This window comes from Carex rostrata, chromosome 18 (genome assembly GCF_964058835.1).
Source record: "Carex rostrata chromosome 18, lpCarRost1.2, whole genome shotgun sequence".
In the NCBI taxonomy this organism is placed as follows: Eukaryota; Viridiplantae; Streptophyta; class Magnoliopsida; order Poales; family Cyperaceae; genus Carex; species Carex rostrata.
Window position 1 is genome coordinate 5,656,660 of NC_135935.1, and position 22,425 is coordinate 5,679,084.

A 22,425-nucleotide genomic window follows, 5' to 3' on the forward strand; every position below is an offset into this window, starting at 1 on the left:
ATAAACCTCATGTACAAATAATTAAAACCTCAACAATAACATTTCAAAGCATATAAACCTCAACAATAACACTGCATTTACAAAGCATATAAACCTTATGTACAAAGTCTTGAAAATTTTAATGGTTGTAGACTGAGATTTAAAAACTTGAAAATTTAAAATGCTCATGAGTTTTACTTTAAAAAAAACAAATGACTTTAAAATTACTCAAAAATATTTCTTCATAGATTTTATTTGAAAGATTAAATCGAATAGGAAATGTTCGTATTTTTAGATTCGTAAAATTCATCACTGATCATCGGGAAAATAAATTATAATGATCAGAGAAAAAATAAAAAAGAGTGGATGAAATGAATATTTTCATTTTTGGCATGAAGACAAAAGTAGTTAGGAGTTAAAATTATACAGATGTAGAATTTTAATATTTTCAGACAGAGGTTTACATGCTTATGAGTAACATTGTAAAATGTTATAAATATAGTTTTAAATGTTTTGATATTAGCACTGGAAATGAAAGTTAGATAACATTCGAAGTTTTTTCTGTTAAACTACTTGGGAGATGTGCTCGGAATATGATGACTTGGGGTACCAGAATATTTCTCAAAAAAATAATATGAAATAAATATTAACACCATTAGAATATCGACATGCAATATCAAAAGCACATTAATTGTACGCTTCAGAAAGTTTCCCGTACAATGAAGTATAACAAATAAGTACCAAACCAAAATGATCCATATATTTTGTCAGTAAAGGTATGCTATTGTCATTTGGCATAGCCAAAAACATTCCCCAACTTCTAAAAGGACACACCTATAGTGCAATAGAAGATCTGAAGTTTTTCAGGTGAGGTGTACACAGTACACATAAAGAGTCACAGCCCCAAATTCAGAGGGGAAGTATTTTTCTTTTATTGATTTTATTTGATTTTATTTAGGATAATTTATTATTGTTGGTTGGAACAACTGGCATGAAAACAACATTTTTGTTGAGCCCATGTAGCGTTTGAAAAAGCCCAAGTCAATGGTTTCACCAAGGATTGCTTTATAGAGGTTCTTTGGGGGTGTTACCTTGTTGTTATATTCTCTTACACAAAGTGATCAATCAGGTGCTTTGAGCTTCTTTGGGGTGTTATATTGTTGCTATTTCTCTCACACAAAGTGATCAAAGAGATCAGGTGCTTAATTAGGTAAGCATTTCCCCCACCTTCATCATTCTCAACTCAAAACAAGGTTCTAATAAATAGCGCGCAATAGCGACTCTATAGCGGCATTATAGCGTTTTCGGACTATAAAAGCTATGGCTCTATCGGCGCTATAGCGCACTATAGCAGCGCTATATGGGTATGGTGTCGTTTTTTTAACCATTCCGCTATGACGCGATAAACGCTATTTAAACCTTTGACTCAAAATAACATGCATGTTTTAATTCCATTATCGATGTCTTATATAACTCGTATGTTTTTTTTTTTTTTTTTTTCATGTAAATTCTGATACAAATTGAATTAGACAAAAGGTGTAACCTTGATGTTTTGTTGCAGAGAACTCGACTACTGAAATGGGGAACCAGCATGGAAAACAAGGTCTCTGAGCATTTTAAATTTGTCCAAGGATTTGTATTCTTCTTTTTCATTCTAAAAAATTGTCGAACTTTAAAACTTGACTAAATATTATAGAAACTCAAATGTCATGTTATACCAAATTGAAAAGCTGAAAGCTATAATTAATCTTATTAAAACAAATACGATTTAGTTACATAACATTGGAAGATTCCAAGTAAACTGCAACAATTCAGAGAAGTTTATTTACTTAATTATAATTGTTATGTTTGCATCAACAGATCGCTCAATAGATGAAAAAATTGGTCATTCACCAGCAAGGACCAAGCTTCAAGGTACTTTCGAAATCTTTTTCTCTATTGTTTGAAATCATATTACTTATGCAGTTTAATTAACCTAACATGGATGGTTTATACCAGCACTCTACTAAGGATTGATGTATTTTCTTAAACAACTTGAGCTCTTGTAATTTGTTGAGGGCTAAGGTATATATGCTCATCTCAGACTCTGTGTTGGTACCACAGGAACCCTGTACAATATGAGTTTGTTTCATATATCTTGTACCAAATGGTAATATATGCAGAAATAGTATTGTTGTGATACATGTTATATATATAGTAAAACAACGGATTTAAGAATTAAGATGTAATATCTCATTCTCATCCTGATCCATTAATTCCTTATTATTTACAAGTGCAGATGTAACAGCATCAGCAGAAAATGAGGCACATTTTGCTGGAGAAAAAGGTTCTTTTCTTCTTAGATTTTCAATTTGGTTTATGTAATTACTTGAGCAATAATTTCCAATCCAAAGAAGAAAAAGAAACAACATATCTTATAGAATTTTTTAGTATGAATCGGACTTTTTGTCTAATTATTAATTAACAAAAATTATTATGTTACAAGATGATCAGTCTTATATTATTACAATTTTACATCCATTTTATATGTCATAGTAGTATGCGACAGATACTTTTTGTGTTGAAATCAATTTGGGAATTCTCTCGGATGATTTTTATTTTAAACTTAATATTAACATAAATTCTTTTCAGGCATATTAAGTACAAAGTTGAATTTCATGTCTCAGTTTAATTGAAATTGCCAACATAAAAGTTTAAGATAAAATAAGCTCAATTTCTACTAACTACTGCAATTTAACCAAACAAATGAATTGAATCAGCTGCAGAAGGCACCTCAACCGCTGTTGAACTACCCGAGACAGAACAACCAATTGACAAGTACCAAGTGGTTGAATCCACCAAAGAGGTAAACGTAGAAGTAAGCACCATGGCAACTGAGGTGAGGTCCTCTACACCACTTAACCTAAAAGAAGAAGCTGAAGAAAAGGAAAAAAGCCCATTCATTGATATCGCGGAGGTAAATGAAACAACAAAAGATGGTGCAAAGAGCCCATTGGTGTCGAAAACTGATGAAACAATAGATTTGAAAAATGAGTCAGCCGAGAATGCTACACACAATGAAAAACCATCAAATGTGTCAGCTGTGGAGAAAGAATTGCTTCTGGGAAAAGGTGGTGTCTCAGGTGAACTGTCAGAGAGTGGCATCAGCACATCGCCAAATAAGATGAAGAGGCTGAGCAACTCGTCATCTTTCTTCAAGAATTGCTTGTTTTGCATTCCCACTACAAGCTAAGTTTATTTGTATCTCCAAATACACACTATTGCATGCACTATTTTTTTTTGTGCTTTTCATGATGTCTGCTGATTGATATAATTTTGTGGTGTTAATGGTGATCAATTTATTTTTCTTGCAAGAATATATTTGATTTGATTGGTTGTGCGGTGGGTTTCTCTTATATATTTTTGGTGGTGTAAAATCTGGAAAATTTAGGTGGTAATTGATTGATGCGAAGTCCTTGAGCGAAACTCATTTATATATAGTCTTACGCATGTAAAACAAACTTGTAAACCTTTAATTTGCGATGTAAAGATTTTATTTATCTTTTGTTGTTTCTAATGTAAAACTTAAGTGTTGAGTTTGATGCATGGGGAACTTTAGCAGGAATTGGCCTTTGAAATTTATTTACATTGGTAAAGAATTGTAGTGTCGTTAAAGCTCGCAAGAAAAAAAGAAAAGAAATTATCAGATACTCAAATAACATTTCAGAAAAGACATGGGCAATAAAATCACTCAGATGGTGTAGACTTCATAGAGAGCAACAATTTCTCAATATTCAAATTTCAACTGAACATTTGTTTGAAAGGGAGAAAATGAGAAAACAATGAAAACTCATCAACATTTGACTGTGTGAGTACCCAATACACACACATAAAGTAAAATGCATTGCATCAACGACCTCAGAAGGCAGAAGAAAAATTTTATGAGTTCTGTTGAAATATACCTTCTCATTCCCGGATAGAAGTACTTTATCAATTATATATTCTACGTACCTTTTTGTCTTGCTTTACAAAGTGCAAGTGAAAAAGAAGATCCTGCTAGGCCTAATTTGTAAGCAGTAGACATACACATGCATAAAGATTCGAATTCGTATCCTCTGCATTAATGAATCTAAACCGCCTGATCTATTTTAAGATTCGTGCAGACTAGATCTGCACTAATATTGAAAGGCCCCTTATGTTATAAGCATGTGCCGGATTAGCTCCGTTTAAAATTAAACGGTTAAGATTCAAGTAGAAAAAAAAATGTATAGTGATTACCAATGTTGCAAAATGCAACCGCATATGCGTATGCAGTTTTTCATGCAGTCCCATATATATATATATGTGATTTTGCATACACAACCACATATACAGTTCATGCATACGACATTAAAATACATGCAATCCAACCAAATATTTTTTATTATTAAATACAAATTAATCCAAAATCGGATCAAACTTTTATTAATATTAATAGAAAAATAAATTGAATATCCAGTAAAATCCGAAATCCAAATTAATCTAAGAACTTATCCGGACGCAAGGCCAGTTAAGTGAAATTTTACATTGGCCATGGAGCTTCTTTTAGAGGCTCTCAAAAAGTTTTTATTTTTATTTTTAAGAGTTGGGACTATTGTTTGTACCGGAGTAACCGGACGGACGTTATGGGATTCACGTGAATTCAGCGTGGTTCGCTCTTCGCTGTGCAAAAATCTGAAACTTTCATTTGTAAGCACGTAATTGGTGCGCCTTAATAATTTAAATAACAAATAATTGATGAATTTTGGGCCTTGGTTATGCTTTGTACTCCGTTACTCACAAATGCCACTTGTCCAGGCTAAAATAGCAAATGAGACCGAATAATTTTGGGCCACACATCTATTTTGAATCAGTTTGTAATGCACCCATTAATATTTGCTGTTATATTGAGTCATTATCCGATAACTATTCATTCATATTTATATTTGTAGATTATTCTCAATTAAAATCTGCATATATACGTTTGCATTAAAATTCGCATATGCGTTATACAGTGATCTTCCGCATGCATGAACAAAACCGCAATTTACAACATTGGTGATTACAAAGAAGTTCATAAACCATGTATTATGGTTAATGAAAAATAGAGGGTTTCAGACGGTCGATTCTGTTGCATCTAAAAAAACCCCCATTTTTTATTTTATTTAAGAACATTATCATTCATTCTTACAATTTTTTTTTTTTTATCACAAGAATAATTTAAACAATCTCCATCTCTAAGTTATATTTTAATTATAATTTACCTGTCAAAACCAAAATCACCTGAGGTTACAGAATTTATAGTTTAGAACTGGACGGTCCATCTGCTTTAGCACGAATATTAAAGAGGCCTGTGCAAATCAGACGGTCCGAATCTAAACTCAACGCCTCGTGGTGTTGAAAAGAAATCTATGGTTTCAGGCAACTGGAGATGATCCCTTTCCCCAAATCCTTTCCAGTACGCACTTCTAGCGCGCTTTCTTGCTAGATGCAAATCTAAGAGAGATGAGACCATGGCTATTGTATTTTGTATTTGTCGCCGTCTATACTGGGACAACAACACTAGCTGATGGCGTTTCTCCTCAAGAAGCGAAGCAGCTTCGAGACGAGGTGCGTTCACCTGCAATTTTTCTTGAGATTTCACAGTTCCTTTTACTCATATGCGATATTGGAACTCGAATTCATGGGATTATTTAGTGAATCGAGAATTCGTTCTCTGCTTTTAGAGCCCAGTAAAAGAGAGATTCGAGTTAAATTGTTTTTCTTTCTGAGTTAGGTGCGAGATATGTTTTATCACGCGTTTAATGGGTACATGAAGCACGCATTTCCTCTTGATGAGCTGAGACCTTTATCTTGCAAAGGAGAAGATTCTCTTGGTGGCTATGCTTTGACTCTGGTATTTTACTGAGCTCTTGTAAGCAATTTCTAATAATACATTAGACAAAAGGTCATTAGCTTGTATAACTTCCTTTGGTCTTTTTCTTTCCCCCTTTTCGCTTTTATCAGATTGACTCCTTGGATACTCTGGCCTTGCTAGGGGATCGAGAGAGATTTTCATCAGCTGTCGAGTGGGTCAGTAGAAATGTTCAATTTAACATTGTAAGTGTTAAGATTTCAGAACGGTATTATTCAAATTGGTGAACTTATTAGTAATAAGTTTACAGATGGATTAGTTTGACATCTTAAGAGTTAAAATTTGGTTCCATTATAGCAATTTGTTCCCTTATTGTACTTGTTAATGGTAGCATATATAATCCAGGATAAAACTGTCTCGGTATTTGAGACTACAATTCGTATTCTCGGGGGTTTGTTGTCAGCTCATCTCATAGCCAGTGACTATGCTACGGTATGACATGTTCTCTGGTTTTTCTTTTTCTATGTAGAATATATTGTTGTTACAGGGTATCTCAAACTTAGCGGATCTCTTATATCAGGGTATGAAAGTACAGAATTATAACAATGAATTGCTTCATTTAGCTGAGGATCTGGCATTGAGGATGCTTCCTGCATTTGATACTCCTACAGGTTTGATTCTTCGAACATTGTTAGTTATTATTACTATTATTTATTTGACTTGCACAGTATTCTCATCCACTTTCCAGTTTTCTTATTTGAACCCTTAAAAGGAAACAAAAAGATGGCTTAAATACCTTAACAACGAGCTAAACAATGTGCTTCAGTTAAAATCCTAATAGACATAAGGTGATCTATCGTCAGATTAATTTTACACAATTTTTATTCTTTTCTTACAAAATCAATGTTTAGGGGATTAAATGCATGTGGCGAAGTTAGGGGTAAACTGCAACAGCATAGTTTAGGATGTGCAACTAAGTTTTCTATTTAATTTACTTTACCTTTTGAATATCGAGTTTTTAATGGCATTTCTTTTGCAGGAATTCCATTTGGGTCTGTTAACCTGAGGCATGGAGTGGATGAAAATGAGAGCAAGGCATGATAGTTTATGTCTTTGCTTACTAATAGTGCTTTAATTAATTAATCTTAAATTAATTTGGCAATTTCATATTTAACGATGTGTCTGAGCTTATTCGTTTACTGTTGAAAATAATATTTCCAGATAACGTCAACAGCCGGTGGTGGAACCTTGACTTTGGAATTTGGTGTGCTCAGTCGTTTGACTAACAATACCAGTAAGGGCATTCAAACTGTTTTGGCATTTTAACAAACTTTCTGTAAAAATTGGACTAAACTACATGACCTCCTTTTGGCAAAATATGCAGTTTTTGAGAGAGTAAGTAAGAACGCTGTGCGCGGGATATGGGCCCGTCGGTCGCAGATTGACCTGGTCGGTGCTCACATCAATGTCTTTAGCGGTGAATGGACACAGAAGGTAATTTTATTTTCTGATTATGTTAATTCTAGGATTTGCTTGTCAAAGAGATTTACAAAATAGGTGCAAAATGCAAAAAGAAGTCATGGATTTGGTCCAAATTTTCTCAAGTGGCCTAATAGATCTGTAGAGTTTTAGTCCAAACTCCAAACCCAACCGGTCCTCTGAAGCTCCAAGAATAACTAAAGAAAAGAAAAAATAAAAAAACTGTTCATTTGTTTCCTTCAGGCAACTTACATAAGGCTTCTGTTTCTCCATCTTTTTTATGACTTCCCTCCTGTGTCACTAATTCCAATTTTCTCACTAAAGGAAGTTTATCTCTCTCTTCTCTTGTTTCAACGGTGCCTCTTCATTCTCCAATTCTTTCTCTAATTTCTCTTCATACTCCAGTGTCTCTTCTCTTTTGAGATCTCTCCACATCATCTCTTATCTCTCCAGATCTCTCATCTCTTGCCAGACACCACATCAAAATTTCTTGCCATATCATCTAGGCAGTTCATGCATGGCGTTGTGTGGCTGGGTCCTGGAGTGCCTCGTCACAATCCATGTTGTGTCGTTTGAAGGGACTCATGTTAAATCATCCCACCAAGCTATTCATCATATTTGCCTAATCTGGTCTCGTGTAATGCTCCCCATTCTGCACTGTGCAGCACAGAATCTGACGTACAATATCTTATCTAGATTTGTGTAAAGCTGCTTGGATTCACACCCAAAAAACTTGCCCATAAATCTAACAATGTAAGCACACTATGCTGCATCGCAGCAGAGGATAAGCATGCCTCTTTGAAAATATGCAATATGGGCCTTTGTGATAAACTGTTCTGAGCCTGTTTGCCGGTGAGATGTGATGTGGGGTCCTTGTGGGGAGGGAGATCCTTCTTTTTGGTGTGTGGGAGCAGGAGAACGAAGAAAGATAATGTTCCTCTGATGACAAGAATTGAGAACAACGGGAGCTGGGGAGCTGTAGAGGTTATGTTCATGAATTTCATGATGTAAACAAGCAGAGAGCCTGATGTTTTTCTTTTCTTTTCTTTTCATGTTATAAAGATTAACAACCAACTCAATTTACAATATAGTGCAGAGACCAATTTGGTCCTTTTGGTTAACTTAAGGGATCGAAGCCTGGATTTTGTAAAAGTAGAAGAAACATGCCCAACTTGATATGATGTAACTTCACAAATGTTTTTCTATCTAGCTTTCTTCTAACCATTTATTCCCAGATGCACTAAATTATTCCATTGTGGCAGGATGCTGGGATTGGAACTAGCATTGATTCATTTTATGAGTACCTTTTGAAGGCATGTTTCTATATTTCATAAAGTGAAGGGTCTGTATTATTTCTGATGTAAAGTTTCATATTTATTTTTCTACTTTTGAACCTTTTATTAACTACAACAGGCATATTTACTATTTGGAGATGAAGAGTACCTATTTATGTTTCAAGAAGCTTATAAAGCTGCAATGCGTTATTTGCATCACGACCCTTGGTAATAAATCTTTTGTGTCATGTTTTATACTACTATCTTTTAAATTATCTACCTTGAAAAAGCACCCAAAAAAATCACACAGACCTACATATGTCCCTACTAAAAAATAGTGAATCTTACATTCTATTCTTATGAATCGTGGAGAAAAGTTATTTTTTTCCTCCATTTATCTCCATTTCATGAAATAAGGGATCCAATGCCAATTGAGTCAACTTTTTGATTCGGCTTAAATTAACAAATGTAAACTGTTTAGATATATTTTACATCATCTCAATTACATGCATATAAAAAGTTGTGGGATTTTGACTTCATTTTGATAGCCATCAAGAGGGGTTAATCGCCAAATTCGGTCCATTGAATTTGTTATCTCTTAATTCATATCAAAGTAAAATTGTAAGGATGTAACTTTTTGTTTACTCATATAGCATGATATATATATAAAATATCGAATGAATTAGTTTTGTTATTTAAGACTTTAAATTATAGTTATTTGAGGTTTAATTTTATTGGAACTGATGTGGCACCAATGACCGTGGGCATTGGAACCCTCTTCTCTTGAAATACACCTGAACTATACTATCCATCCTCATTGTGTCTCATCGTATCAAATTAGAGAGTATGAAAGGTAATTTCAGTATGTTCTAAAGATAAGGAAAGAATGGTACAGGCATTACTCCATGTTTATTAAGGGTTAAATATGAAGTTGTTTTCCTGAGCTGATGTATATTGTAAGGTTTTATGACAAATAGGAGAATTTACCTTATTTGAATATTGCAAACAACTCTTTTAGGTATGTGGAGGTGAACATGAATTCGGCTGCTACTGTATGGCCATTATTTAATAGTCTTCAGGCATTTTGGCCAGGACTTCAGGTTTGAAATTTGCACTTACTCCGGTAAGCATTTCCTTGTATTTATTGGACTAACTTATGTTGTCAGATGGAAGGTTCTTGCAGGAGATATTGACCCAGCTATTCGTACCCACGCTGCCTTCTTTAGTGTTTGGAAAAAGTATGGTTATACCCCGGAGGGGTTCAACTTAGCTACATTAAGCGTCCAGGTACCTGATTAATTATTATTATTTTGATTGACTATTCTTATAAGGAAAACTATCATGTATGCTTTTGCAAAGTTTGTATTTTTATGCTCCTTGCGTAAGGAAAATAATTCATGCCCTTAGTAGGTGAAAAGTATCCTCCATTCCCTTGCATTGATTGTTGCTAACTGTATTTAGTTATGTTTGTCTCTGCTTTGATTCTACTTTGGCAGAATGGTCAAAGGAGCTACCCTCTTCGGCCTGAGTTGATTGAAAGCACATATTGGCTATACAAAGCCACGAGAGATCGGAGGTCTGTTTTTATTTCTTTATGTCATTCTTTTTCCTGAACTATAAGCATGTCTGCTTTATGTCATTGTGTGCCTCTTAAAGTTTTATTCATAGGTTTTAAGTATTGATTTCTTTTGGAATTCTGCAAGTTGCACCCAACTCTATATTTTTTTTTTTTTTTTTTTTTTGTGCAAAACTATATTGTAAATTTGGCCCCTTTAATTGGCCTATCCTTTGGGTTCTCAATTAAACCCAAACTACAATACAACCCAAGAAGTTGGTACTTCTTTCAAGAAAACAATGTACTACTTATCTGATTTGCAAGCAAGGAAAAAGAAGTACACTTCTTACATATTATTCTTCAAGCACTTGAAATGTTATAATGGTAGTTAGGTACCTCGAGGTGGGAAGGGATATGCTAACAAGTCTTCAATATGGTGCAAAATGCCCTTGTGGATATTGCCACATATCAGATGTAGAGTCTCACAAACAAGATGACCATATGGAGAGTTTCTTTCTTGCTGAGACGGTAACATTTCCAAATATTTAAAAAAAAAATTCCTCTCTTGATCTTGTATTTTTTTTTTGCCATTAAGTCTCTATTAAGCTCCATTAGTGTCATTGAGCATCATTTCTACCCAAATTTCCCTTGATTATGCTCTTGAATAGTGTAATTGGATGTTAATTGTTTCACTATCCTTCCTTGATTAACCCTCATGTGTGTGATTATACCTCTGTTGAGATGGTATAGTTAAGTCTTCATTGAAACTGCTTTCTGTAGATTCTGATTTCTAGTATAATTCTGCAAATTAGTCTCAGTTATCTCGCAGTCGGATCCATGACATTTGTAATCCTCGATTGTGTAATCTGGTGTCAATTTTGCCTCGGTTGACCCCAATTACAAAGATAATGGTACTGGTCTGTAAACCTTCACTGGTCCCGTGGAAACACAAGTGCAAATGGGTACAGAATCCAAGTTAAGCTACCTTTTGTTTTTGTATAGAAATTTGTCTTGGTTCAATGATGTGATGTGGCATCATTTTGATTTCAGGTCAAATACCTATGGCTTCTATTTGATTTAGCAGTGGACTCAGATAATATTGTTGAAAGTGGGCCCTACAAGTAAGTACACAAAAAAAAAAAATGAAGAACTTATTTAGAAGAACCGATACTGAACACGTTTTGGTTCTTATTAAAAAATTAGGTATATATTTAGCACAGAAGGCCACTTTTTACCAGCAACGCCAGAAATTGCTTTGGCAAGTGAACACTGCTCTTATTTTGGATCATTTTGCAAAGGTGATGATAGATGTTCTTATGGGATTTTAAGTAACACTCGTGATAGTAAAGATAGAAATGGGACCCAGAAAGTTGTATTGGATGCCCCCACCACCACCACCAAATCTCTTGATTTGGTAGGTGCAAGAGGTTTCGTCAAGGTATGACATTCTTTGCTATAGTTTTCATGTTTTTGGCAAATTAGTTTGGTTTATTTCCTGATTTGACGGCATAACATTTAACTAATTACTTTTGTAGGGTGATTGTGCAGGGTTAACTCATGCACAGAAATTCGGTATATCCTATTTTGAGGAAAAAGAGGATGAGTCTACTGTTGCAAGGAAAGAACCAAGGACTGAAGTAGAAAAAAGTGAGATGGAAGATGACAACAAAGTTGAAAATGAGGATCTTGAGACAAGCTCTACAAATGGTGAGACGAAGAAAACACAAGAAGAGGAAGAAAAAGAAAACAGGGATTTGCTTAAAGTTTCTAAATTTGTAATTGAAGAAGATAACAAGAATGCTAATCAAGAAGCTCAAACAATACATGATGTTAGCTAATATATTAAGTTGTTTTTGTGAGAATTTTCTTTTGTTCAATTAAGGATCATTGAGGAATTTTATGTTATCATATTCAGTTGATTTTGCTGCTGGAACTGTTGATTAGCCAAAGTCAATTCTTTCGTAGTACTTAACAAGAAATTTACTAATTTCTTTCTTTCTTTCTTTTGTTCAATGAAAACATTTATAACTGTGGAGAGAAGGGATTACATGCCCACCATTTTAGCGACCCATCATGCTAAGTTAGTATATGTATATTTATAATTAGAAGAACATGAAATACAACTAATAATAGATGTACATGATGAAAGATAATTAGATGTTTTTCTTCTACAAGAAAATCTGCTAAGTTAGAAGACCCTGTGGCTTGACTGATCCAGTGGTTGATACGCGTCCAGTTCACCTATTCGTGACACATGGGGGTATATATGAGTACTCTGGTTTGTCTGGTATATTATATGGATATGCTGTGAGGATATTAGTATTTGCAAATGATGCAAGTTATGAATCCGCCATCATTTATTACACTTCAATTTATTGGAAAAGTAAAAGAAAAGAATAAAAGGAGTGATCATCACATTAACTACATTAACAAACCGTGGCGGGTAGTCATAAGAACTATAAACCAGCCAAGAAAAAAAGTAACAGCATATTTGAATCGACAAGATACCCATCCAAGACTAAACACAATTTCAATGCAGAGAACCAGTGATTCGTTTCAAATTATCAAAGATGATAGCATTCATATTACAGTTTTAGTTACAACCAATAATTCGCTGAACACATCCATTCATTCAAAGAGAGAGGCCGCCAGATTCTTCATCCTCGTCAAGTCCCGAGGTATACACAATGTAAAGTGACCAGATGAGACCAAATACACCGAGTAGAATCCAGCCCAAGAGGTTGTCGCTTATTCCAAGACTCAGTCCAGTCCCCTCAGTTGACATTCTGTCATCAACCAATGCGAGTGCGGGGCCTGCAGACATGCTTGCTGCGGCCAATAGGGATGCGGCGGCACCATGGGTCACACCAGTTGAGGTCTTGTCATTTTTCGAGGCTGAGCATCTTACATTTCCATTCCTAACTCTGAACTGGGGTAGTCCTGATAATTAATAAAGCAATTGATGTCATGAATTTCGTCAAGATTATTTAATCTTTTTTGGAGAAACTATATTTGAATTTGGTCAACTAAATTTTGTTTATGTTCATAGATGGAGAACATGTGCTAGTTGCCTGAGTAAATGCCAAATTAGATCAAGTTTTGTAGAAACAAATTCAAATTGCTTGTGATTGCTGACTATATATATCATGAATTTGTTGTACACACTCATGAAAGGCATAATGAATATAAGAACAAAGGACGCTATATATAAAAATTTCAACAGTACCTTAACAGGGCTACTACTTGAATTATCTATCATTAAGCAAGATTACAAAACCTATAACCTAAACTTAAAGAGTCAAGAGTGTGTGTGTGTGTGTGTGTGTGTGTATAAGAACATAAACTTTACCAAGGACTGGTGATGCAGAGATCCCAGCAGCCGGTCTTGGCACGGCGGGCCGAGCAAAAGTCGAGGTGGTTGCTGTGGCACTGATGCTAGCCATGTTTAAACAATCTCTAAGCTAGTAGAGATATTAATTTTGGTGTTCTGGGTGTGAAGGTCCTATGAATGAGCTTCCAAGGGTATTAAAGTCTTTGTAATGTTATAAGCAAATTATCCCAATATTTGTGGTACCAGAATTCCCTGAGAAACCCAGTTTGGATAGATAGTGGATAGGCTTCCACTCATGCGTGATCCTCTTAAAACCAATGGGCGTGCTCCACGTGGACTAAGGATCTGCTATTTAGGCATTAACATGCGCCTTGAAACCAATACTTAGATCTGACCTATCTTGGTGTGACTAGTTACTAATGGATTTGGGCTATGAAACAAACACATATTGTAATATATAACTAATTAATCCAACAATATATATATCTGCTATCATTTATAGAGTACAACTAAAGTGTTATTAACCAAACCAAAGTGTTTGGTGAGCTTAATTCCAAAATCTATTAGATTAGCTTCTCGAGTGATAAATTTATATGTAAAGTTTTTAGAATTTTGAATTAATTTTGTATAAAGTCAAGTGGTCAAAAAGTTTAAAAAAAATGAATGCACTAAAATTAATTTATAAACCTTCTAATTTTGACCGCTTGACTTTATACTAAAATAATTTGAAAACTTAAAATCTTTGCATGTAATAAATTCATCACTTGTGAAGTAGATAGATTTCAACGGCTTAAATTTGTCGTTTGAAACCGATATAATATATTTTGAAGTTAAGCTCACCCTAGTTTTACTCATCATTTATATATGTGAGTAGAACTAGAGTGTTCTTAAGCTCACCAAAGTGTTTGGTGAGCTTAACTCTAAAACCCATCAAATCAGTTTCAAATGACGAATCCAAACCGTTAAAACTCGCCTACCTTACGAGTGATGCATCTACATGTAAAATTTTTAAACATTTGAATTAATTTAGTTTAAAGTCAATTGGTCAAAATTAGAAGGTTAATAAATTAATTTTAGTGCATTCATTTTTTGAATGTCTTTTGACCGCTTGACTTTATACTAAATTAATTCGAATGTTTAAAATTTTCACATGTAGATGCATTACTCGTAAGGTAGGCAGATTTCAACGGTTCGAATTCATAATTTGAAACTGATTTGATGAGTTTTGGAGTTAAGCTCACCAAACACTTTGGTAAGCTTAAGAACACCCTAGTTCACTCTTTATTACTGATCGCATATTAAAGATAATATTGTTTGTGCTTGTTTTTCCTTTCACAATTGACACATTTTAGAATATAGAAAAATGATGGACAAATATAGTTGGTATTCTTCTAATATAAAAAATTATTGACATTAATTAGTCTTAAAACACCTTGTTTTCTGTAAGTACAATTTGTCTAATATTGGATTTATTTTCTGCTTGTGTTGGCGGTTTTTAGCATTTTTTTTAGCCTAAATTTTTGTAGAAATGGTTATTTGAAGGCAGAAAATGATTTCTCAAATATATTTTATCCAGCATTAGATCGACGTATTTTAATTATTTGTTTCTATATATTGAAGTGAAGGTTCTGAGATAGAAACAAATGCCTACTAAACATTGTGTTAATATTCGGGTACATGTAGCTATGATTTTTGTGATATTAATTGTTGTCTAATCTTCTTTCTTTTTTATTTGCTCGGAAGAAATGTTTTCTTCGGACATTAATAGAGAAAATTTTATGATATAAGCTGTCTAGTTTAGCTCCTAAACACAATTTATTTTCTGTTATAAATTTAACGAGATTTCAACATACAACTCAAATTAATATAATGAAAATGAAATTCCAATTACTATCATTACATATTAGACTATTACTACTCTAATATAATTAGAAAAAAAAAACACAATAACATACTTCACAAGCCCTTCTATAAAATAAATATATATTAACAAATATAGTCAATACTTAATAAGTTGCTTGGCTAAAATCTAATACGGTCTTGTTTAATTGTAGAGTAAGTGGTGGAGTAAATTATCTACTTCACATTTAAGAAGTCAAACAAAAAGTAAATTTGAAGAAATAACATACGAGTTAATCTGAATTAAATTACTCATATGGATTATAATATCAGAGTAACATCACGTTACAATTTTTTCTCTCTTCATAAGCTTATTTTACTAAACTCTAACCAAACATAATTATTTTAATCTATCTCAATTCTAAAAAATTTAATTCAGATTAACTTTATTCCACAACTAAATATGACCGTTATGTTTAATTTTCTAACACGCATTTTTTTTAATTGTTCGTGCGGTGTCCGGATAAACACCCATTACAAAAATCTTCCATCGCATGTAATTTGGACAAACATGCACCGATGCACGCTACCATACCTCTCAGATGTTCTTTTACAAAGTTTTCCAACTTTTATCTGGATTTTCTGTCTCCCGTGCCCTGAAATCAAAAGTGTGGCAGATTAATTATTGAAGAGTAGACTCGGGTCAGCACTCAGCAGCATCTTATTGAAGAAAGACAGTTAGACATCTGATATTACTTTAAAAATTCAAATTACAAATTAATAATTATTAGACTAAATTAGAGAAAATAAAAATCAGTACTACATGAATATTGGTATTACTGAACCTACAATAAAAGAAAAACCAGAATATTTTCTGTGTATCAAAAAAATTAAATACTTTATATTTCATATCGTAACATGATGTGACCACGTGACGTGATTGGTTTCATGACGTGATGTGATGTGTAATTTTCACTCGAGTGCAGTCATATTACGCAAATCGTGACGTGACATAATCGACACACATAACGTGACGTGACATAACGTAAGTGATCACACCATCACTAATTTCCTTCTCTATATTCAATCAGCACGAGGTGTTGTCCCGAATGGCACGACCTCTTTAATTAATTTTGTAATTGGTCATGCGACGTGCAGATAAACACTTAGTTTTGACCGTTGTACGTATGTCTTCAAAGTAACGACCACATAACAATTCCCCTGAGCACTGTTCATTTATTCATGAACATATTATATGAGGAGGGTTAAAATGTAAAATTTGGTCTCCAAGCATATTTTAATATGAAGAACACATTGGAAAGTTCGAATCGACTATTTGAACTTTAAAAATAAAAATATGAAGAGAGGGTGCACGTTAGAAGCACAAAAAGAGAGTGCATTTTAACCCTCATATTATATTTACCCTTCTAAATTTAAAAATTCACAAAGTCACCCAATTTATTGACTTTTCTATTAAGACTCATTTAAAATTTATAAAATATTATCATGTATTAAAAAATAAAATTATATAATATGTTTAAAAGAAATATTTAGTCTTCTGTATAATTAGCTAGTTTCAAGAGAAAATAAGCATTTTTTCTTAAAAAAATAGTAATTTTTTTGTTGGGATGGGCCATGGCGGCCAATTTTATTTTTATTTTTTTTGTTTTGTTTTGTCGTTTGGATGTGCCATGGCGTCCCACTTTGTTTTTTTTTTTTTTTATTTGAGATGTGCTATGGCATTCTGTAGGAACGCCATGACTTCTTCTTACCTTCCCATTTTTAAAATTCTTATATTATATTTCCTTTTTTTTATTTTTTCATTTTCCTATGAATAAAATTTCGGTAGATTTCACTTTCCAGGAGAGGTATATTTCTTTCTATCGTCATTACTTTTTTCAACAGAGAGGAGAATGAAAGAAAGAAGAGGGAGCAGAATTGACCGCAGCCAAAAGTGTGGTATCCTCGGAGCTCGGAGGATAGAGTTTTCATATTGAGTGGAACACGACGATGAGAAGATCTGATCGTCAGAGTACAGCAACGGTCGAAAGAGCGGATATGGTCGTCACGTGAGATGGACATTAAAGTATTATGGTGATTATGAGCATATATAAGTAAACTAAGAGTGCGTTTGGATGGAGCAAGAATAACACTAACCCGAGAATAGCACTATTCTTTATTCGATGTTTGGATGGAGCAAAAATAACACTAACCTACTAATCTTTGTTTGCTTTATATAAGTTAGCTCACTATTTTAATTACTAACCCAATCAAAAGTTGAATTAGTTACTATTCTCAAAACTTGGAATTAGCTCTATTCTTGCTCTATTTTTGCTCTATTTTTTGTTTCATCTAGAAATTTAGAGGATGATTAAAGATGATTAGAGTAATTTTTAATAATTTAGAAAATTTCATAAGAATTAAAATGTAGATCTAGAAATTATAATCACTCGAGTCATTGTATATATGTTGTTTATCAATAAAATTATTAATAGATAATAAAGCCAATAAACTTAAAAAAAAATACATATACACACTTAAAAAATTTAACTAGCTAGCATTCGACTTAATAATTTTAAAAGAATACTGGAAGTGTGATACGTCATAGGTGATATGTCATACGTCACTCATACGTGACAGAATTTAACGAATATTGTTTTTTTACTCTCGCTGAGTGTTTATGCATGTATACACATGGTGTTAGGGGTGAAAATGGAGCTGATTCAATACCATATCTGTATCCGTCTTTCAATAAATTAATACGGATACGAATATGAATAGTAAACAGATATCAAATTTTAAAATTAAATCTGTCTTAAATAAATATAGAGCGAACTATGAATACGGATTCGAATATGGATACGAAACGAATAATTGTCGGATAATTGAATTATACACTTTAAGATAGAAATAAAAATATGATAAATACAAAAAATATTATTAACTAATAAAAAATAATATAAAAGACAAAAGAGTGCTTTGTTGTTGTTTTGAAACAATGACTAAAACCAATTTAACAGAGCTAAAATATATCTTGAATGGAGAAGAATGTGGAGAGTGAAGAAACGGAAGTAAAAAGGAAAGAAAATATCGCTATTATAGAACCATTACCAGTGAAAAAGAAATTAAATTGAAAACCGGATCGTATTATCATTTATCCCGCAACCAAGACTAAAATAAATATGAGATTATTATATAAAAATTTCTATCCGGAGCAGTAAAGTCGGAATCAGTCAGAAGCAATTTCGGATCCGGATATCCATTCCGTTTACACCTTTATGAAACTATATGTATCATTATCCGTCATTATTTCACTATATGAAAAAAAAAATATATCTATATCCGCAATTATCCACATCCATTTAATCCAGATTCAGATAATCTCTAGTTACGGAGCAAAAGAGAAGCGGGTTTATCCGTATCCGTTTACACCCCTACATGATTTGCATTTGAATTCTCTAAAAAAAAGTGTGCATTTAATTTGAACTAAAAATAAATAAATATGCATGCATGTTAGTTAAGTGAAGCATCTTATTCAAGAGGAACAAAGCAAGATTTTTAATTATAAAACTTAAACGTAAATGATCGAAGATCAATTATTTAAAACATTCATGTTATATATGAAAATCAATTTTACTATAAACTATACAAAAAAAACATAAATACAAAAAAATTAAAATCAATTGATCTCTATTTGATACATATGAATCTACCCCCGGTACTCAAGCAAGCCCCTGGATACTATCAAACATGGAAGTTCGAAATATGTGTGCAATATACTAATAAGCTGGTGTGTAAAATGTACCAGTACAATTAACCAGCATGATAATTCTTAAAAGACAAATATTCGAAAGAATTGAAATGTTACTTAAAAATAATTTATTCAATAATATTGTTAGAGGAGATGAAATGTTACTTAAAAATAATTTATTCAATAATATTGTTAGAGGAGATGTACGTAGCTCAGTTGGTTAGAAGAAAAAAGTCCTACAAATTAATTGTTTGTTACTTATCAAAAGTTCGATTTCTTCTTATGACTTCACAACTTCTGTGAAAGATTTTTTTAAAAAAGAAGAAGAAGAAGGAGATAATATTGTTAAACTTCAAATAAAGTTAAACACTTGAACTCGAACACAAGTACGATCGATGGTTTTAAGTTTCAACGGTCCAAAATTAACTATTTTGGGTGCATCATAGAACGATACTCAAATTTGTATGAACTTGATTATCATGATATTTGTATATGTTTAATAACATAACTGTCATTTTACCTTTTAATTTTCATATTTATATGAATTAAATCTAAATATATTGTAAAGATTATCAAGATAATTATTTCAAGTGATCTATCTATTAATCAAAGAATTTTGATAAAAAAATTGACGCAGAAAAAATTAAGTATGCATTTGATACTGCCTGTATGCACTTGAAATTAATTAAACAAGTGTACATTTAGTGTTTGAAATCCAAATATGTACATATTGTGTTATGTAGTTAGAATAAATAATAATATTGTATTATTTTTTATTAATTTATAGCAGGAAGAATTTACTATAGTCTTCATAAATAAATAAGAATTAAGCAATATCATGAGTTCGTCAGCAAGGAGGTATTTGATGAGCATTGAATCAAATTTAGTTTTATATATATTTGATTGGAACTGTTTAATTCACTTTAAAATATGTGTACCACTTTAAATTTGTGTAGATGTAACTTTGTGTGAATTTTAACTCAAATCAAACGGCTACAATTTAACATCATATTGATTTTGATCTAATGCCCACTGAACGGAGTCCGCATCGTCTGCATTAACTCAAAAGAGCATCTTTTGAGTTAACGAATCTCGGCCGTCTGATTTTAGACGGAATCAATCCGGTCACAGCTTATAATTCACATGCTCTTGTCAAATGAGGGTTTCTCTTTATGTATTTGCAAATTGAAAATCTTGCTCGATGCTACATGCTCTTGACTAGGGCTACAAACGAATCGAACTTATTTCAGTTTGAGTTTGGTTTGAATTAATTTCGAATTGAATTTTTTACAATCAATGCTACAAAATGATGTTATTTGACATCCTACAAAATGATGAGGAGATTGATGAAACCGAACCTACTAGATTAACACTCACACCAGATTGTCGTTAGTGCGTCTCTCTCACAGTTTCACAATATTCTTTCTTCTTCTTCTTTTTTTCCATTCTTTCTCAGATCTACTTACGACACAACAGACTTTCTTTCTCCTCTTGTTTATAACACCGACAAAGCACATATGTTTCTCCACAAAACAAAGGAGAGAGAGAGAGAGAGTCGTGGCATCAGCTAGCCAATGTACTTGTTCTAGGGATCTAGCGCTAGTCTTTTTGTTTGATCTTGTCGCCTTTGGATTGGCTGTGGCAGCTAATTGCCAATTTAGTTATTTCGCGAAGCTATAGCATCTATGGTTGCGAAAGTAGAACTAGGTGTTCTTAAGCTCATCAAAGTATTTGATAAGTTTAACTTCAAAATTCATCAATTCATTTCAAATAACGAATCCGAACCGTTAGAACCCACCTACCTTACGAGTGATGTGTCTATATGTGAAAATTTTAAACATTCAAATTAATTTAGTATAAAGTCAATCGGTCAAAATTAGAAGGTTAATAAATTAATTTTAGTGCATTCATTTTTTGAACATTTTTTGACCGCTTGACTTTATACTAAATTAATTCGAATGTTTAAAATTTTCACATGTAGACACATCACTCGTAAGGTAGGTGGGTTCTAACAGTTCAGATTCGTCATTTGAAATCGATTTAATGAATTTTGAAGCTAAGCTCACCAAACACTTTGGTGAGCTTAAGAACACCCTAGTTCTACTCTCTCTCTCTATATATATATAGAGGTAGGCTAATATACAATCGATTGTTCCTGAGGTCCCGTACAATCAAGTCATTTTCTTATTTTTAAAGTCCAAATGATCGATCCAAACCGTTCATCTTGTTCTCCATATTAATATGTGCTTGGACACCAAATTTTACATTTTTCTGAATTTTTTTACTATTTATTAAGCCACTTTGAAAACCGCTGATCCAACGGTGGCTTTACAAAACAGTAAAACCAAAAGTTACCGTTGGATTAACGATTTTCAAAGTGGCTTAATAAATAGTAAAAAAATTCAGAAAAATGTAAAATTTGGTATCTAAGCACATATTAATATGGAGAACAAGATGAACGGTTTGGATCGATCATTTGGACTTTAAAAATCGGAAAATGACTTGATTGTACGGAACCTCAGGAACAATCGATTGTATATTAGCCTATCTCTCTCTCTCTCTCTATATATATATATATATATATATATATGATTTTAGGTTTTAGGTCAAATTTCTTTTCTTCATGGCTGAATTCTCCTGCATAATATGAATATTTTCTCGATTCTTAATTACTTTAACCTTTTGTGTTCGTTCCTATATATGGTGTTCATTGTCTTTTTTTTTTTGAAAATTTGGTAGTAGCTATCAAGGTTTGTGAGGGGAAATCGAACTCTCGACCTTTGGGTATAACAACTCTAGGACATTTTCCTAGCCAACTGTGCTACCTCCCCTTTCTCATATATAGTGTTCATCGTCATAAATTTATGTCTATCGTTCGTGGTCTTGATTTCTGTTAAATTTCAATCTCTATTGAAAAGGAGCAATGCTATTCACATGCTGCTTTTTTTGTTAATTTGAATGAGGCATGAGGTTTTCTTTGTTAAGCACTTGTAACAAATACTATTTGATATTATTTATCATAGTATAAATACTTGTAAGTTTTAATATTAATACTTGCAAATGTCAACCAGCGTCATATGAAAAAAAAATACATGACGAGATATATATACTTATAATAATTGATATTAATATTTTCAGTGTCATATAAAAATTTGATAGAATATATTAAAAACAAACACTTAACATATGAACTATTTATACTTGTATGCCGATGTATAAATACTTGCAATATTTGATATTAACACTTTCAAATGTCATCAAGTGTCATATGAAAAAAAATTAATAGAATATGTTAAATACAGATACTTAACACATGAATTATTTACACTTGTATGACGAGTTAAAAATACTTGCAATATTTGATAT

The 22,425-nt window shown here is 32.7% G+C and overlaps 3 protein-coding genes across 7 annotated transcripts; 2 read left to right on the forward strand and 1 right to left on the reverse strand.

Annotated features, from left to right (window-relative positions):
* Positions 1–765: 765 nt before the first annotated feature.
* LOC144569310 (uncharacterized) lies at positions 766–3,521 on the forward strand. Of its 2 annotated transcripts, none has more exons than XM_078319591.1 (5): positions 766–1,189; positions 1,541–1,582; positions 1,840–1,893; positions 2,258–2,305; positions 2,739–3,521. In XM_078319591.1, the coding sequence occupies exons 2-5, from the start codon at positions 1,558–1,560 to the stop codon at positions 3,209–3,211; spliced, it is 600 nt and encodes a 199-aa protein (XP_078175717.1). In that variant the 5' UTR covers positions 766–1,189; positions 1,541–1,557; the 3' UTR covers positions 3,212–3,521. The 2 variants fall into 2 exon arrangements, with proteins under 2 accessions (XP_078175717.1, XP_078175718.1); XM_078319592.1 differs by having other exon boundaries at positions 968–1,189; positions 2,745–3,521.
* A 1,878-nt stretch (positions 3,522–5,399) lies between these two features.
* On the forward strand, positions 5,400–12,067 carry LOC144569311 (Glycosyl hydrolase family 47 protein). Of its 4 annotated transcripts, none has more exons than XM_078319596.1 (17): positions 5,400–5,586; positions 5,753–5,872; positions 5,983–6,075; positions 6,236–6,322; positions 6,411–6,501; positions 6,870–6,925; positions 7,052–7,124; positions 7,215–7,324; positions 8,572–8,622; positions 8,723–8,811; positions 9,602–9,683; positions 9,757–9,870; positions 10,080–10,159; positions 10,531–10,666; positions 11,189–11,259; positions 11,342–11,576; positions 11,687–11,883. In XM_078319596.1, exons 1-17 carry the CDS (start codon positions 5,482–5,484, stop codon positions 11,690–11,692), a joined length of 1,599 nt encoding a protein of 532 aa, XP_078175722.1. In that variant the 5' UTR covers positions 5,400–5,481; the 3' UTR covers positions 11,693–11,883. The 4 variants fall into 4 exon arrangements, with proteins under 4 accessions (XP_078175722.1, XP_078175719.1, XP_078175720.1 ...); XM_078319593.1 differs by having other exon boundaries at positions 5,401–5,586; positions 11,674–12,067; XM_078319594.1 differs by lacking the exon at positions 8,572–8,622 and having other exon boundaries at positions 5,401–5,586; positions 11,674–12,067.
* Positions 12,068–12,672: 605 nt separating this feature from the next.
* Positions 12,673–13,765, reverse strand: PSBW (photosystem II reaction center W). Its single transcript, XM_078319597.1, has 2 exons — positions 13,488–13,765; positions 12,673–13,078 (listed from the first exon to the last, which is right to left on the reverse strand). The coding sequence occupies exons 1-2, from the start codon at positions 13,579–13,581 to the stop codon at positions 12,771–12,773; spliced, it is 402 nt and encodes a 133-aa protein (XP_078175723.1). The 5' UTR covers positions 13,582–13,765; the 3' UTR covers positions 12,673–12,770.
* Between the last annotated feature and the right edge of the window lie 8,660 nt (positions 13,766–22,425).

Coding starts and splice junctions, on each gene's coding strand:
- LOC144569310 (XM_078319591.1), top strand. CDS start 1,558: ATGGGGAACCAGCATGGAAAACAAG. Junction 1,583..1,839: donor GAACCAGCATGGAAAACAAG/GTCTCTGAGCAT, acceptor TTGCATCAACAG/ATCGCTCAATAGATGAAAAA. Junction 2,306..2,738: donor ACATTTTGCTGGAGAAAAAG/GTTCTTTTCTTC, acceptor GAATTGAATCAG/CTGCAGAAGGCACCTCAACC.
- LOC144569311 (XM_078319593.1), top strand. CDS start 5,482: ATGAGACCATGGCTATTGTATTTTGTATTTGTCGCCGTCTATACTGGG. Junction 6,076..6,235: donor GAAATGTTCAATTTAACATT/GTAAGTGTTAAG, acceptor TATATAATCCAG/GATAAAACTGTCTCGGTATT. Junction 8,623..8,722: donor TTTATGAGTACCTTTTGAAG/GCATGTTTCTAT, acceptor TAACTACAACAG/GCATATTTACTATTTGGAGA.
- PSBW (XM_078319597.1), bottom strand. CDS start 13,581: ATGGCTAGCATCAGTGCCACAGCAACCACCTCGACTTTTGCTCGGCCC. Junction 13,079..13,487: donor CTCTGCATCACCAGTCCTTG/GTAAAGTTTATG, acceptor ATTAATTATCAG/GACTACCCCAGTTCAGAGTT.